The 12,644-nt window shown below is 53.8% G+C and overlaps 1 protein-coding gene across 2 annotated transcripts; it reads left to right on the top strand.

Moving 5' to 3' along the window:
- The first annotated feature begins 394 nt into the window (after window positions 1-394).
- Window positions 395-12,178, top strand: Tcp11 (t-complex 11). 2 transcript variants are annotated; one of them, XM_037199898.1, is made up of 10 exons: window positions 395-418; window positions 1,887-2,015; window positions 4,535-4,607; window positions 6,362-6,482; window positions 8,081-8,301; window positions 8,993-9,129; window positions 9,454-9,668; window positions 9,755-9,936; window positions 11,034-11,197; window positions 11,761-11,987. In XM_037199898.1, the coding sequence occupies exons 2-10, from the start codon at window positions 1,904-1,906 to the stop codon at window positions 11,985-11,987; spliced, it is 1,452 nt and encodes a 483-aa protein (XP_037055793.1). In that variant the 5' UTR covers window positions 395-418; window positions 1,887-1,903. The 2 variants fall into 2 exon arrangements, with proteins under 2 accessions (XP_037055793.1, XP_028744236.1); XM_028888403.2 differs by lacking the exon at window positions 395-418 and adding an exon at window positions 1,531-1,638 and having other exon boundaries at window positions 11,761-12,178.
- The last annotated feature ends 466 nt before the right edge of the window (window positions 12,179-12,644 follow it).

The raw sequence follows: 12,644 nt of genomic DNA, 5'->3' as shown, positions 1-12,644 counted from the left end.
GTCTAAATACGTCGTTATACGACAATGAGACAGTGTGACATCACAGTGCAGCTTCTGTCCACTTTTGAAGGAGAGGCTGCTTCACTTTGACACTGGAGGGGAGCGTCACGGAGCAGGAGGGGGCGGAAGGTTTAGCGTGGTTAATTTGGATGGGTGGTGATGCTTTCTGGATAGCTCTCGCTCTCTTGTTCTTGATGAGCTTTTAGAGTAAAACCTCCGTCTTTTTCACAGTTTTCTGCTTCAAAACTGAGTTGTTCATGAAATTCACACTCTGCATTCACAAGGCAAGAACCCCAGGCAGAGGTTCTTAGAGCTGATGATACAAAGTCTAAGGAAGAAAGGTGTGTTCAGCGCCCTGCCCGGGACTGAGAGCTGGCCAGTGACCAGAGCGCTCTCTCTCTCCTTTCCATCCTTTTAAGTAAGTTCATTTCTCTTTTTGGGAGACATATAGAGTCTCATTTATCCCATGCTGCCTGGGAACTCATGGACTGCCTTCTAATTCTCCTGCTTCCACATCCTGACTACTGGGATTACAGGCACCTGTCGCCAGGCCTGGAGTAAGCAGTGCCGGGAAGCGAACCCAGGGCTACCAACCAAGCTACAGCCCTAATTCATTATTATTATTATTTTATTATTATTATTATTATTATTATTATTATTATTATTATTATTATTATCATCATCTAAGCCGTGGAGGCAGTGACATGTGCCTTTAATCCCAGCACTCTGGAAGCAGAGGCAGGAAAATCTCTGAGTTCCAGGACAGCCTGGTCTACAGAGCGAGTTCCAGGACAGTCAGGACTACACAAAGAAACTCTGTCTCCAAAATCAAAACCAAACCAAACCAAGAAAAAGAAAAAAAAAAGTTGTAATTTCTGTGTATGGGTGTTTGCTTGCATATATATGTAAGCACACCACGTGCCTGCAGTGCCCCAGGAGACCAGAAGAGGGCGTCGGATGCCCTGACACCGGAGTCCCAAACAGAGCCCTTCGTGGGTGATGGGTCTCGAACTGTGGTCCTCTGGAAGAACACCAGTGCTTCTAACCGCCGAGCCATCACTCCAGCCCCTAACGAGGGCTCTGAGGGCTGGGGACTGAGTTCGGCCAGTGGGGACCTAAGGTCCCTTCCATCCCCAGCACATGAGCCCTTCACGGGGGTTCCCACCGGTGACCCCAGCACACAGGCGGAGGCAGGAGGGTTAGACGTTCCAGGCCCGCCCCCGTCCTCCGTGCTCCGCAGGCTACCCCTGAGCCCCAGCCCCTGACCCCGGGAACTCAGGAGGGCTGACGGCAAGCGGCTCGGTGCAGCCCCGGTCCCGCCCCGGTCCCGCCCCGGTCCCGCCCCGATCGGCGGCGGCAGGTGGTCGGCGGCCGGTGGAGGGGGCGGGCTGCGCGCGTGCCGCGTTGCCGGGGCACCCGGGCGGTTTGTTTTCGAATCCCGGGCGCTCCCACTCGGGCCCGGGCCGCGGGGTGGGGTCGGGGGTCCGGGGTTGCGTGACGGCCCAACGAGTCGGCTCAGTGGCTCCGCCCAGCTCCCCGGCCCCGCCCCCGGCCCCGCCCCCAGGTGGTTTAACCGGAGCCGCCTACCCGCCCCGCGCCGGAGAGCCAGCCAGAGTGGGCGGGCCGGCGGAGGAGGAGGTGAGGGGAGGGGAGCACGAAACGGGGAGGGGAGGAGGAGGGGGAGAAGGGGAAGGGGAAGCGGAGGGGAGGGGGAGTGGTGAGGACCGGGTGGGGTGAAGGGCAGGGGGGCGTGGGCCCGGGAAGGCGCCTGGCGGTGGAGGGTAGGTGGGCTCGGCGGCCTCAGTTTCCTCCCTGCGCCAGCGCTGGTCCCTCTGGCCCCGACCGGCCTCCCGCATCTGTCGTCCCCCCATCCACCCCGCACCCAGATACCAGCACCACCGAGATGCCAAACGTGAAGGAGAGGTCGGCCCGGAAGGAAGCCCGAACGGCCGAGGGCGCCTCCCGTGAGCCCCACACGGGACACCCCCGGGAGAGCGCGAGCAGCCACCGATCACGTAGGTTCAACTGTCGCCTGGCCTCCGCCGCCCTCACCCCGGACGTGTGGCCCTTAACCCCGGGCTCGAGGAGCGGCCCGAGGCGGGGTCGGCGGGGCCCCGGACGCCCAGGCTCCCCGCGCGCGCGGGGACCGCGCACCCGCACCGCCCCGGTTCCCGCGCGCCCAGGTTGCCATGGAGCGCCTTGGACGCTCCACAGTTGGGTCTCTGTCCGTGCGGCCACGCGGGGTCGCTGCTGGTCCACGGGAGGACGGGACGGCCCGGGCCCCCGGGGGTCGGGGTTTGTCCCTCCGAACCCTGGGGCGGGTGGCGCGCGCGAGGGTCAGGGTTTGGAAGCCTGGTCTGGAGGCGGTGACGTCCGCAGGAGAAATAACTCCGGGCGGTGTGATCGGTGTGATTCCCGTTTTAAGAGTTCGTGTATTAGGGTTGCTTGGTTTTGCAGTTTTCTGTTTGGGGGCCGTTTGGACTTTTAAGAAGTGTGTTTCTGTCACACTTTGCCCCTCCTTGTCCTGGAGCGCGTTCGCGTTGAACTTCTGGCCGCTTTGTGGCAGTTGGCGCGTTTTAGTGTTTCCCGCAGTTTTTCGAGACGCCTCGCCACTGTCGCTCAGCCCCGCGTTGAAGGCTTCCTTTAACCCTCACGTAGTGCTGTGAGTTAACAGTGGGTCTGCTTACGTCGTGGGCTGTGTGGTACCAGCCACCTTGGCCGGGATGATTCCCAGGGGCGGAAGAGAGGAGCAGCCGCGACAGTTCACCTTGTTTTTGTAAAAGGACATTTAATCTTGTATGCGTGTGCACATGCGTGCTCAGGGCCAGGAGAGGGCGTCAGATCCCCTGCGACTGGACGTGGAAACCGGGAAAGGCAGCCAGTGGGCTTAACCGCCCAGTCACCTCTCTAGTTTGCCTTCTTATAACCCAGACAAGGACTCCGAATTTTCTGTGAAAATCCACAATCACCTTATGTTGAGATAGTTCAGATTTGTTGCAAAGTAAAATCCAGTGACTCCGCATTGTATGTTTTCTTCTTTACTGTCTGAAGGCTACAGTCATGACTTTAAAATTATTCTGAGAGAGCGTTATCCTATGTAATCTGCTCTACAGTTATTTCTTATTTTATTTTTTGGTTTTTTGAGACAGGGTTTCTCTGTGTCGTTTTGGTGCCTGTCCTGGATCTCACTCTGTAGCCCAGGCTGGCCTCGAACTCACAGAGATCTGCCTGGCTCTGCCTCCCGAGTGCTGGGACTAAAAGCGTGTGCCACTGCCACCCGGCTAGTTATTTATTTTTTACATTTTTAATCTCTTACTATAGAAAAGTTCCACTTCTCTGGGCCTGTGAGACTCCTCAGCAGTTGAGCATTCCACACAGGTCTCAGTGGATCCCAGGCACCACAGTAAAGGTGGGAAGCGAGACCCAACCCCACCAGACTGTCCTCTGGCCTTCACACATGCCTGTGCTGTGCAATAGTAACCATTTAAAAAGACACATATTTACAAAGTAGTATGGCCAGCGTCCTGAGTCCCTGTTTACCGGTCCCCTGCTTCATTTGTTACAGACCTAGGTCTGGGTGATCCCAGAGTAGAATTTTTTTTTTGCTTGTCCATACTTCACAACACAAAGAATTGGCAAGTTGTGATTTTTTAAAAATTTTTTAAAATTTATTTATCTATTATGTATACAGTGTTCTGCCTGCACACCAGAAGAGGGCGCCAGATCTCATTACAGATGGTTGTGAGCCACCATGTGGTCACTGGGAATTGAACTCAGGACCTCTGGAAGAGCAGCACAGTGCTTTTAACCTCTGAGCCATCTCTCCAGCCCTGAAAGTTGTGATCTTTAACCTTAAAATCTTCTTGGAAATTTCACTAGTCCGTGAAATCCTAAAATCGGGGAACTGCTGTTTTGGAAAACCAAATAATGTTGGCACTCCACACGGATGTCTGTTAGAGAGAGAGCCCGCTTTGTGGGGCAGCAGAGGCACAGGGAGAACCCTGGCTCAGTTAACAAGTGTGTGTTTGTTTTTGCAAACCATAAGTTGTTTGTTTGTAGCTTTGTGGGTTTGTTTTTGTTTTTAAATTTTCAAGACAGGCTTTCTCTGTGCAGCCCTGCCTGTCCTGAACTTGATCTGTAGACCAGGCTGGCCCCGAACTCAGAGACCCACCTACTTTGTGTTTTTTTTTTAAACTAGTCAGCTTCACCTCACGCTTTCCTGACCTTTCACCTTCCCCATGTTGGACTCCAAGTGTTTCTAGCACTTTCATGGGGAATACAATTGTCTGCTGTCCTTGAGTGGACTCTGACAGCCGTGAGGCCTACAGATGAGTGACCGAATAGTTTCAGATGTATGTGGGTTGATCAGTGTCCACCAGAAGTTCCCTGTGTAGCCCTGGCTGTCCTGGAACTTCCTCTGTAGCCCAGGCTGGCCTCAAACTCACAGAGATCCTCCTGCCTCTGCCTCCCGAGTGCTGGATTAAAGGTGTGCGTCACCTCCGCTCGGCTTCACCAGAAGTTCTTTCAATTTCAGGCCTGACGGAGAGGGCTCATGACACTTCCAAGCTTGATGCTCACTCGGAAGAGAAGACCTTATCTTCAAGCAGGTGTTGGCTTTTATAGTTTTCTCTGTTTGACTTCCTGACATCATTACTTAGTGTTGAGGGGTTCCGTGACTCAGTGGGCAGAGACATTTGCTGCTAAGCCCGACAGCCTGAGCTTAATTCCTGGGACCCACATGTGCCCCTCCCCAATCAATAAATAAGTGAATATCACTGTCTTAGTTATGGTTTCTATTGGTGTGAAGAGGCACCATGACCACGGGAAACTCTTATAAAGGAAAACATTTAATTGGGGTGGCTTACATTTTCAGAGGTTTATCTATTATCATCATGGTGCGACATGGTGGCGTGCAGGCAGATGTGGCTTGCCAGCCTAGCTGAGAGTCCTACATCTTTGATCTGCAGCCTACGGGAAGTGGTCTGAGTGTCACACTGAGTAAAGCTTGAGCAAAGAAGACTTAAAGCCCGCCCCGAGTGACACTTCCTCCAGCAGGCCACCCTCCCTTCAGGGGCCATTTTCTCTCAAACTATTACAGTTATTAAAAATAAACTCAGTGTTGTGTGATGGTACACACACACACACACACACACACACACACACACACACACACACACCCCTGTAATCCTAGGAGGTTGGGAGGCAGATCTGTGAGTTCAAGGCTACCTGGGTCTACACACAGAGTTGCGGCCAGTCAGGGCTACACAGGGAGACCCAACTCTAACAAGCAAAACAACCCAAATTGTTGTTGCCTTGGCAAAGTGTGTTGATTGGAATAGTTCCTGCTTTGATTAATCTATTGAGGGTAGTTATAATGGTTTAGTGTGCACAGTCCAAAAATATGATCCTTTTGTCCACGTAATTTAAATTCAGTTCTCCACATGTGATGTTTAGTAATTCTAACAGCATTTGTTGAAAAGATTCTCTGAGCCAGGCGGTGGTGGCGTACACCTTTAACCCAGCACTCGGGAGACAGAAGCAGGTAGATCTCAGTGAGTTCGAGGCCAGCCTGGTCCACAGAGTGAGATCCAGGACAGCCCGAATGTTACACAGTGAAACCTTGTCTTGAAAAACCAAAAATAAATAAATACATAAAGAAAAGAAAAAAGAAAAAAAATTTCCTTTCTATATTAAATTGCCTCTGTATTTTTTTAGTTTAGACAGGGTCTCATGTAGCCCAGGCTGGTTGGTCCTTCTGCCTCTGCCTCCTGAGTGTGGACATTATTTTAATTTTTTAAAGTTATAACAAAGAACAATAACAAAACGTAGCCTTCCTGACTGGATAGATAATGCTCTCAGAATAGGAATATATGAGGAAGAGGTGGGTGGGGGTAGTCTTTTTTTTTTTGAGATAATTGTGTGTGTGTGTGTGTGTGTGTGTGTGTGTGTGTAGCCCTGGCTGGCCTGGAACTCACAGAGATCCCCCTGCGTCTGCCTCCTGAGGGCTGGGATGCCGTCACACTGGGCTGAGCCAATTTATTTTAAGCCTGACTGATCTGGAGGTGTCTCTGACTTTTGAGTATTGTCAAAAAAAGGAGAATATTTTCCTAGATTTTAGGAGTGAAAGAAAGTGATGAAAAACCTGCTCGATGCAGCAGTGTGTAACCACACACGGTGAGGCCCACAGGGAAGACTCACTGCTACACTCAGGCTTGCTTCTGCTGTTGAAGTCACACCTAGCCTTCAGTGACGGCCCGCTGCGCCCGCCCGTCTGTCGCTCCTGGTGGTGTCTCTGGGGCTCAGATTCTGAGCGAACAGTTTCTCATGCCGGGAGTAACCTGTGTGTTTGACCTTCTTGTAGCCTGGAAAGTAAGGGCAAGGAGACGATGCCCAGTGACTTCTGGGACCACCTGAAAGAGCAGCTGTCCTCTGTGCCCCCCGACTTCAGCTGTGCCCTTGAACTTCTGAAAGAGGTCAGGGAGGTGAGTGCACATCTTCACTTGTAGCTTGGAGGTTCCAAGGCCTGTCTCGACAGGCACCAGTGGGTGGTGGCCGCAAGTCCTAATTGCCAAGGTGACTAGACAGCCCAACCACTGAGTAACTTCAGTGGGGAAGAGGTCCTGTCAATGGCTGCAGCGGACGGGAAAAGGGGGCCATGGCTAAAGACGGAGACTTCTGAAGAACTCCGGAGCGTCCGTCGCTACAAATGTGCTGAGTGAGTTACAGCATCGAGCTGTGTTGGTGTATCCTGCCTTGAAAGTCAAAATCCGGTGAATAATGGGCTCTATTTGGGGTGAGTGATGGGTCTGTCAGAGGCACAGAGACCTGCCTTTTATCTTCGGGGATGACCAGCTTCCTTCAGAGAGCGGGGCAGTGAAGGAGGCCCTTCCTCGTGTAGGATATTTAGCGCCCTGCAGACTACAGAGAGAGCTTGTTGCAACCCCAACAGAGAAACATGGGGGAGCGGGGGAGACGGTGTCAGCCTCTGCTTCCCAGGGCAGGGACCCCGAAGGGCAGATTTGAAACAAAGCAGCTCTGAGTTAGTAACTTTGAAAGCTTGCCGACTGAAATAGGTAACATGAAGCAGTCTTCTGTGTACCACATGGAGCTGGTAACTGGATTCTGCTGAGACAATTTGTATTTGATTACCCTAAATAGGCATGGGTGTGTCCTCCAGCTCCACGTGTTGGGTGTCTTAAGGAGACACAGGGATAAATAAATAAGAGTCAGTTACCAGGAGCTCACGTTTGGGCATCAGAGACCCCATTACAACTCTTCTGATCTGTCTTCTCCCTCTGAAATAATTTAAGAAATAAATAACTGCCCTTCTTAAATTCAGAGCACATTTTCTGGTTCTTTTTCAATTAAGATTTATTTTTAGTCCCAGCACTCGGGAGGCAGAGGCAAACAGATCTCTGAGTTTGAGGCCAGCCTGGTCTACAAAATGAGTTCCAGGACAGCCAGGACTACACAGTTCTCTGTCTTGAAAAACCACAGATAAGGGGTTGGAGAGACGGCTCCGAGGTTAAGAGCATCAACTGCTCTTCCAGAGGACCCGGGTTCAATTTGTAGCAACCACATGGCAGCTCACAACTGTCTGTAACTCCAGTTCCAGGGGATCAACACCCTCACACAGACATACATGCAGGTAAACACTAATGTCCATAAGATAAAAATAAATAAAGTTTTAAAAAACACAAATTGAGTATTTTTATCTTGCGTGTATGGTGTTTTGCCCACATGTGTGACTGTGCATCATGTACATGCAGTGCCCAGGCAGGCCAGAAGAGGGCGCTAGAGCCCCCGTCTAGAGTTATAGATGGCTGTGAGCGCCACGTGGGTGCTGAGAACTGAACCCAAGTGCTTCTAGCCCAGCTCTGTCTGTGTCCTGTGTGCTTTGTGTGGTCCTTGGCCTTATTAAACTCTATCTCACTCTGACCCATTTATCACTAGCTAAGATAAACTCAGTGGAGCATGTCTGCAGCAACTTCCTGATCCTGAAAAGACAGGCTGGTGTGTGTGAAGGCGTGAACATGGGGAATGTGGGACTCAGCAGTGTCTCTTCTGACCTGCCTGGCAGATTCTGTTGTCGCTGTTGTTACCACGCCAGAACCGCTTAAGAAGTGAGATCGAAGAGGCCTTGGACATGGACTTCCTCCATCAGCAAGCTGAGCGTGGGGACTTGGATGTCACCTACCTCTCTAAGTACATTCTCAACATGATGGTCTTGCTGTGTGCACCAGTGCGAGACGAAGCCGTGCAGAAACTGGAGAGCATCACGGATCCTGTCCGGCTGCTGAGGTGGGACACTTGTGGTTAGTCACCTAACCTGCTCCAGGGCCTGAGCTGGGGAGGGCTGGCCGACTCCGGGACAGCCGTTGTCTCGACTCTCTTCCTGCTGGAGGCGACTTGACGCCCTGCTCCTCTCTGGCCTGTTCACATTTCCAAAGTGGACCTTTGGGTCATCCTTAGCTTGACAGGACCTTTGTGTATGACACTGTGGTAGACGGAATTCCAAGGCGTGACAGATATCCTGTCCTAAGTTTTCTCTGGTCTCAGTTCACACACTGTAAGGGACACGGCATGTCTCCTCCTGATGTACGGCATGGCTGTGTGGCATTTAGGAGGTGTGTTCAGGGAGTTAAAATTCAAAAGCCACCCCCACCCCTGGCCTGAGTGGAGAGGAGAAGGCTGCCTTCTGGGCCGAGCTGGTGCGCTGCTTCTCCAGGGCACCCTGGAGCCCTTGCAGGACTTGAACTCATAGACTTCTCTCTTGAGGCCTTGCTGCGCTCCACCCAGCTCAGCAGAGAGAGGGCATGGTGAAAGTGACTTGGCTCACCGTGGGCCTCGGTCTCGGCTGCCTGTCCTTCCATGGATGGAGGACAGAGCTACCGCTAAGCTCCTTCCCGGCGCTAGAGTGCGGGCCTCAGTCACCCTATGGCTGCCCTCCGCTTGGGTCCTCTTGTAGCACGGTTCCTCTCTCCTGCGCTAGGGGCATCTTCCAAGTGCTGGGGCAGATGAAAATGGACATGGTGAACTACACGATCCAGAGCCTCCAGCCCCCCCTGCAGGAACACTCCATCCAGTTTGAGCGGGCCGAGTTCCAGGAGCGCCTCAACAAGGAGCCCAGTATGTGTGACGTGAGGACAGGGGCGGGCGGGCCACGGCTCACACCTGACGCTCTTCACACAGTGAGTGGGAGGGAGAAGGCAGATTAACCAGCATACACTTTTTACATTTTGATTTAGTGATTATTTTAGTGTTTTGAGATAAGGTCTCACTCTTTAGCCTTGGCTATTCTGAAACTCATTGTGTAGCTCAGGCTGGCCCCAAACTCATGGCAGGGCTCCCACCTCAGCTCCACCACGCTCCACAGGAACAGTAGTAGCCGCAGAGAACTGTGGCCTGAAGCTGCAGCGGTAAAGATGCTTACACACTCCTCCTCTGTTGCAGACCTCCTCGATCACACCACCAAGTGGCTGACCCAGGCGGCCGCGGACCTCACCGGGTCTTCTGCAACTTGCCCCGACACCCGGGACTCCTCCAGCTCGCCTGGCTCCTCTTCCAGGGACGCGGCTGCCCCGGAACCTCTCAGTTCTACAATGGTGCTGTCCCAGGGCTTCCTGAACCTCCTCATCTGGGACCCTGAGAATGAAGAGTTTCCCGAGGTGGGAATGGGGGCATTGCCTTGTTTTGGGGTTTGAGCTCGGGCCGGGTCCTCCTGATGCGCCCCCCACCCCCACCCCCTCCTCAGACCCTGCTGATGGACAGAGGCCGGCTGCAGGAGCTGGAGCTGCAGCAGAAACAGCTGACCATCCTTGCCTCCGTCATGCTGGTGGCCAGTAGCTTCTCTGGCAGTGTTCTGTTTGGCTCACCCCAGTTTGTGGACAAACTGAAACGCATAACCAAGTCCCTGGTGGAGGAATTTAACTCCAGGTGAGCTGCAGACATCTTTTTTAAAGGACTAGGAGTGGGGCTGGAGAGATGGCTCAGAGGTTAAGAGCACTGCTCTTAAGAGGACTGCTCTTCCAGAGGTTCTGAGTTCAATTCCCAGCAACCACATGGAGGCTCACAACCATCTGTAATGAGCTACACAGAGAAGCCCTGTCTCTAAAAGGACAAACAGGAAGAAGCCAGACAGGGAGCAGATGTCTGTAACTCCAGCACGTGAGGGGGGTGGGTTGAGGGTCAGCCAGCCTAGTCCACTGGTGAGCTGACTGGGTTCAGTGAGAAAGAAGGTAGGGAGCCACTGAGGAAGAAGCCTGCTGCCAGCCTTAGCCTGTGGTACCGGCATGTGGGCGGGGCGGGCACAGACAGAGGAGTAGGTGGTACAAGGGTCTCAGATACCGGCAGGGCATGAGCTCTTCACCACAAACACAGAGAGAGGCCCTCTAGAACCAGCCACAGTGTTAGTTTATTTCTGTAGTGATACTGGGGCTTGTGGCGGGCGGGAGAGAACTTTCCAGAAAGGGTGTTGTGAGACCTTGAGCTGCTACCAGGCCCATCTCTCACTGGGCGGGCCTGAACATGTGCTGAGCTGTAGTCGATGATGACTGAGGAGATGGAAGAGCCAGATTTGGGCTGGGGATGTAGTTGAGGGTTTCAGCACTTGTTTGGTATGTTCAAGACCCCAGGCTTGATCCTCAGCTCCCCAAAGAAAACAAACAGCAGGCCAGGTTTGTGCTTGGGGGTGGGGTGGGGACATGACCAGGGGCGATGCTTGGGAAGAGTCTCTGTCCTTACAAAGTGCATTGGCCACAGACACCTGCATCCTGGGGAGAGCCAAGCTGTTCTTCGGTCTTGAGAGTGTTTTTACGGTTCAGGACACAGCACCATTTACAGAGGTCGCTGGTGTTCAGAGGGAATCATGAGGACGTGGAACCTATCTGTCGGGCTTTGGTGCTGGGCAGCTGGGATGGGGGACAGGAGTTCCCCAAGTCCCTAACCTCTTAACTTCTGCCTGAGGCTTTGTGGTGTCTGTGCCTCTGCCGAGGCCACCTGCTAGGTGCCAGCTCACCTCTGTTGTGGTCTAGGCCGGAGGAGACCATGCAGACCGTGAGTGAGCAGGTGACCCAGGAAATCCACCAGGGTCTCAAGAGCATGGGCCTCGCCCCTCTGACCAGTGACAACACAGCGTCTCTCATAGCACAGTTCCAGAACATTGCCAAGAAGGAGAACTGTGTCCGCAACGTCATTGGTGAGCGTGCCCACCTGTGGGCAGTGTGGATGCTGGAGGGAGGGGCCCCAGCCATGGGTGTGGGCGAGTTTCCAGGTTCCAGTCAAAGATGAGACGGTCCTCAGGAGGTCTGCACACAGAAATCCTGTCCACCCAACCCAGTTAAGTCACTCAGGAGTCTCACCGTGTGACATCCACACCCACCCACCAGCAAGCAGCCAGCCGACTTGGTTTAGAGACATTTCTCCGTAATACAGACCCCAGCCCCATTTGGAGGAATCAGTTGAAGATGTCTTCTCTAATGTCAAATCCTAGGCCTAACCTTGCAGCCCAGGTCGGCCTGGACACAATATGGACCCTAGGCTGGCCTTACTCGTGGTATTCCCCCTGCCTCTGCCTCCGGGTTCTGGGATTACAGGTGTGAGCCACACCCTGATACTCAGCGGTCTTGAGTACTTGGGCTCAGTGACACCCGGTCCCCGTGAGCTGCTGTTCCCTCCTCTGGAGCATGTGACTCAGACGGCCGTCCAGCGGCCGGACCCCAGGTGCTCAGGGGTTCGGTTGCCTTTTCCTTCTGCTCACAGACCAGCGGATCCACTTGTTCCTCAAATGCTGCTTCGTTCTCGGTGTGCAGCGCTCGCTGTTGGACCTTCCTGGAGGACTCGCTCTCGTCGAAGCCGAGCTGGCGGAACTGGGCCAGAACTTTGTTACCCTGACACATCACAACCAGCAGGTGTTTGGCCCTTACTACACTGAGATCTTAAAACCCATCATCTCCCCAGGCCAGAAATCGAAAGTGGAGTCTGTCTGAGCATGGGCTCAGAGCCCTGGCACCTTGGACCCAGGGGGAAGGTCCACCCTCCTGGCGTGACATCACCAGTGACCAGCAGAGCAGTGAGTCCCCTCCGCACCCCCACAGCCAGCACAGCTGGCTGTAGGGATCAAGTATGTAAACACCAGCTGGCCCAAATCCGCTCCCTAATAAACTATGAACTGCAAGTAGCCGGCCATTCTTCCTGTGACTCAGCAGAGGCCAGGCCCTGTGACTGGGCAGCGCCCTCCGCTCTCAGGCGGTGTGCCCTGTGGTGTCACAGATGTCTGGGGGCTCCCCTCAGGAGGCTCTGAGGAGAAGCGCTTTCCGGAGCCTTCATGTTGCCCAGCCAGCCAGGAGAGGACGTGGAAAGCCAATTAAGTCAGAACTAGAGTCCCCTCGAGGTTCCAAGAGCCCCCCAGGAGGTCGGGACAGCAGGAGCCCCGGCCGGCCCCAATCAGAGCAGCCGCTGCAGGAAAATGATGGTGACCCAAGCAGCCCCCCCAGTCAGCGGGCCCCGGGGTTCTCAGCTCTCACTCCCTCAGGTTATCTAGAGTTCAGGCTGGGACAGGTAGAGTCTGCCTGGTCCAGGCTTCTGTGGCCTCAGCCCTAAGTTCAGTGCGCCCACTCCTCGTGACAGAGGCAGACGTGCGTTCA

This window comes from Peromyscus leucopus, chromosome 16_21 (assembly GCF_004664715.2).
Source record: "Peromyscus leucopus breed LL Stock chromosome 16_21, UCI_PerLeu_2.1, whole genome shotgun sequence".
Lineage (NCBI taxonomy): Eukaryota > Metazoa > Chordata > Mammalia > Rodentia > Cricetidae > Peromyscus > Peromyscus leucopus.
Note: the sequence above shows the minus strand (reverse complement) of the source record. Positions and strands in the feature narration are given on the sequence as shown.

Excerpts from the sequence above, each read along its gene's own strand:
- Tcp11 (XM_028888403.2), top strand. The coding sequence starts at position 1,904 with ATGCCAAACGTGAAGGAGAGGTCGGCCCGGAAGGAAGCCCGAACGGCC. Across the intron at positions 8,302-8,992 it reads GATCCTGTCCGGCTGCTGAG|GGGCATCTTCCAAGTGCTGG; the intron begins GTGGGACACTTG and ends CTCCTGCGCTAG. Across the intron at positions 9,130-9,453 it reads GCGCCTCAACAAGGAGCCCA|ACCTCCTCGATCACACCACC; the intron begins GTATGTGTGACG and ends CCTCTGTTGCAG.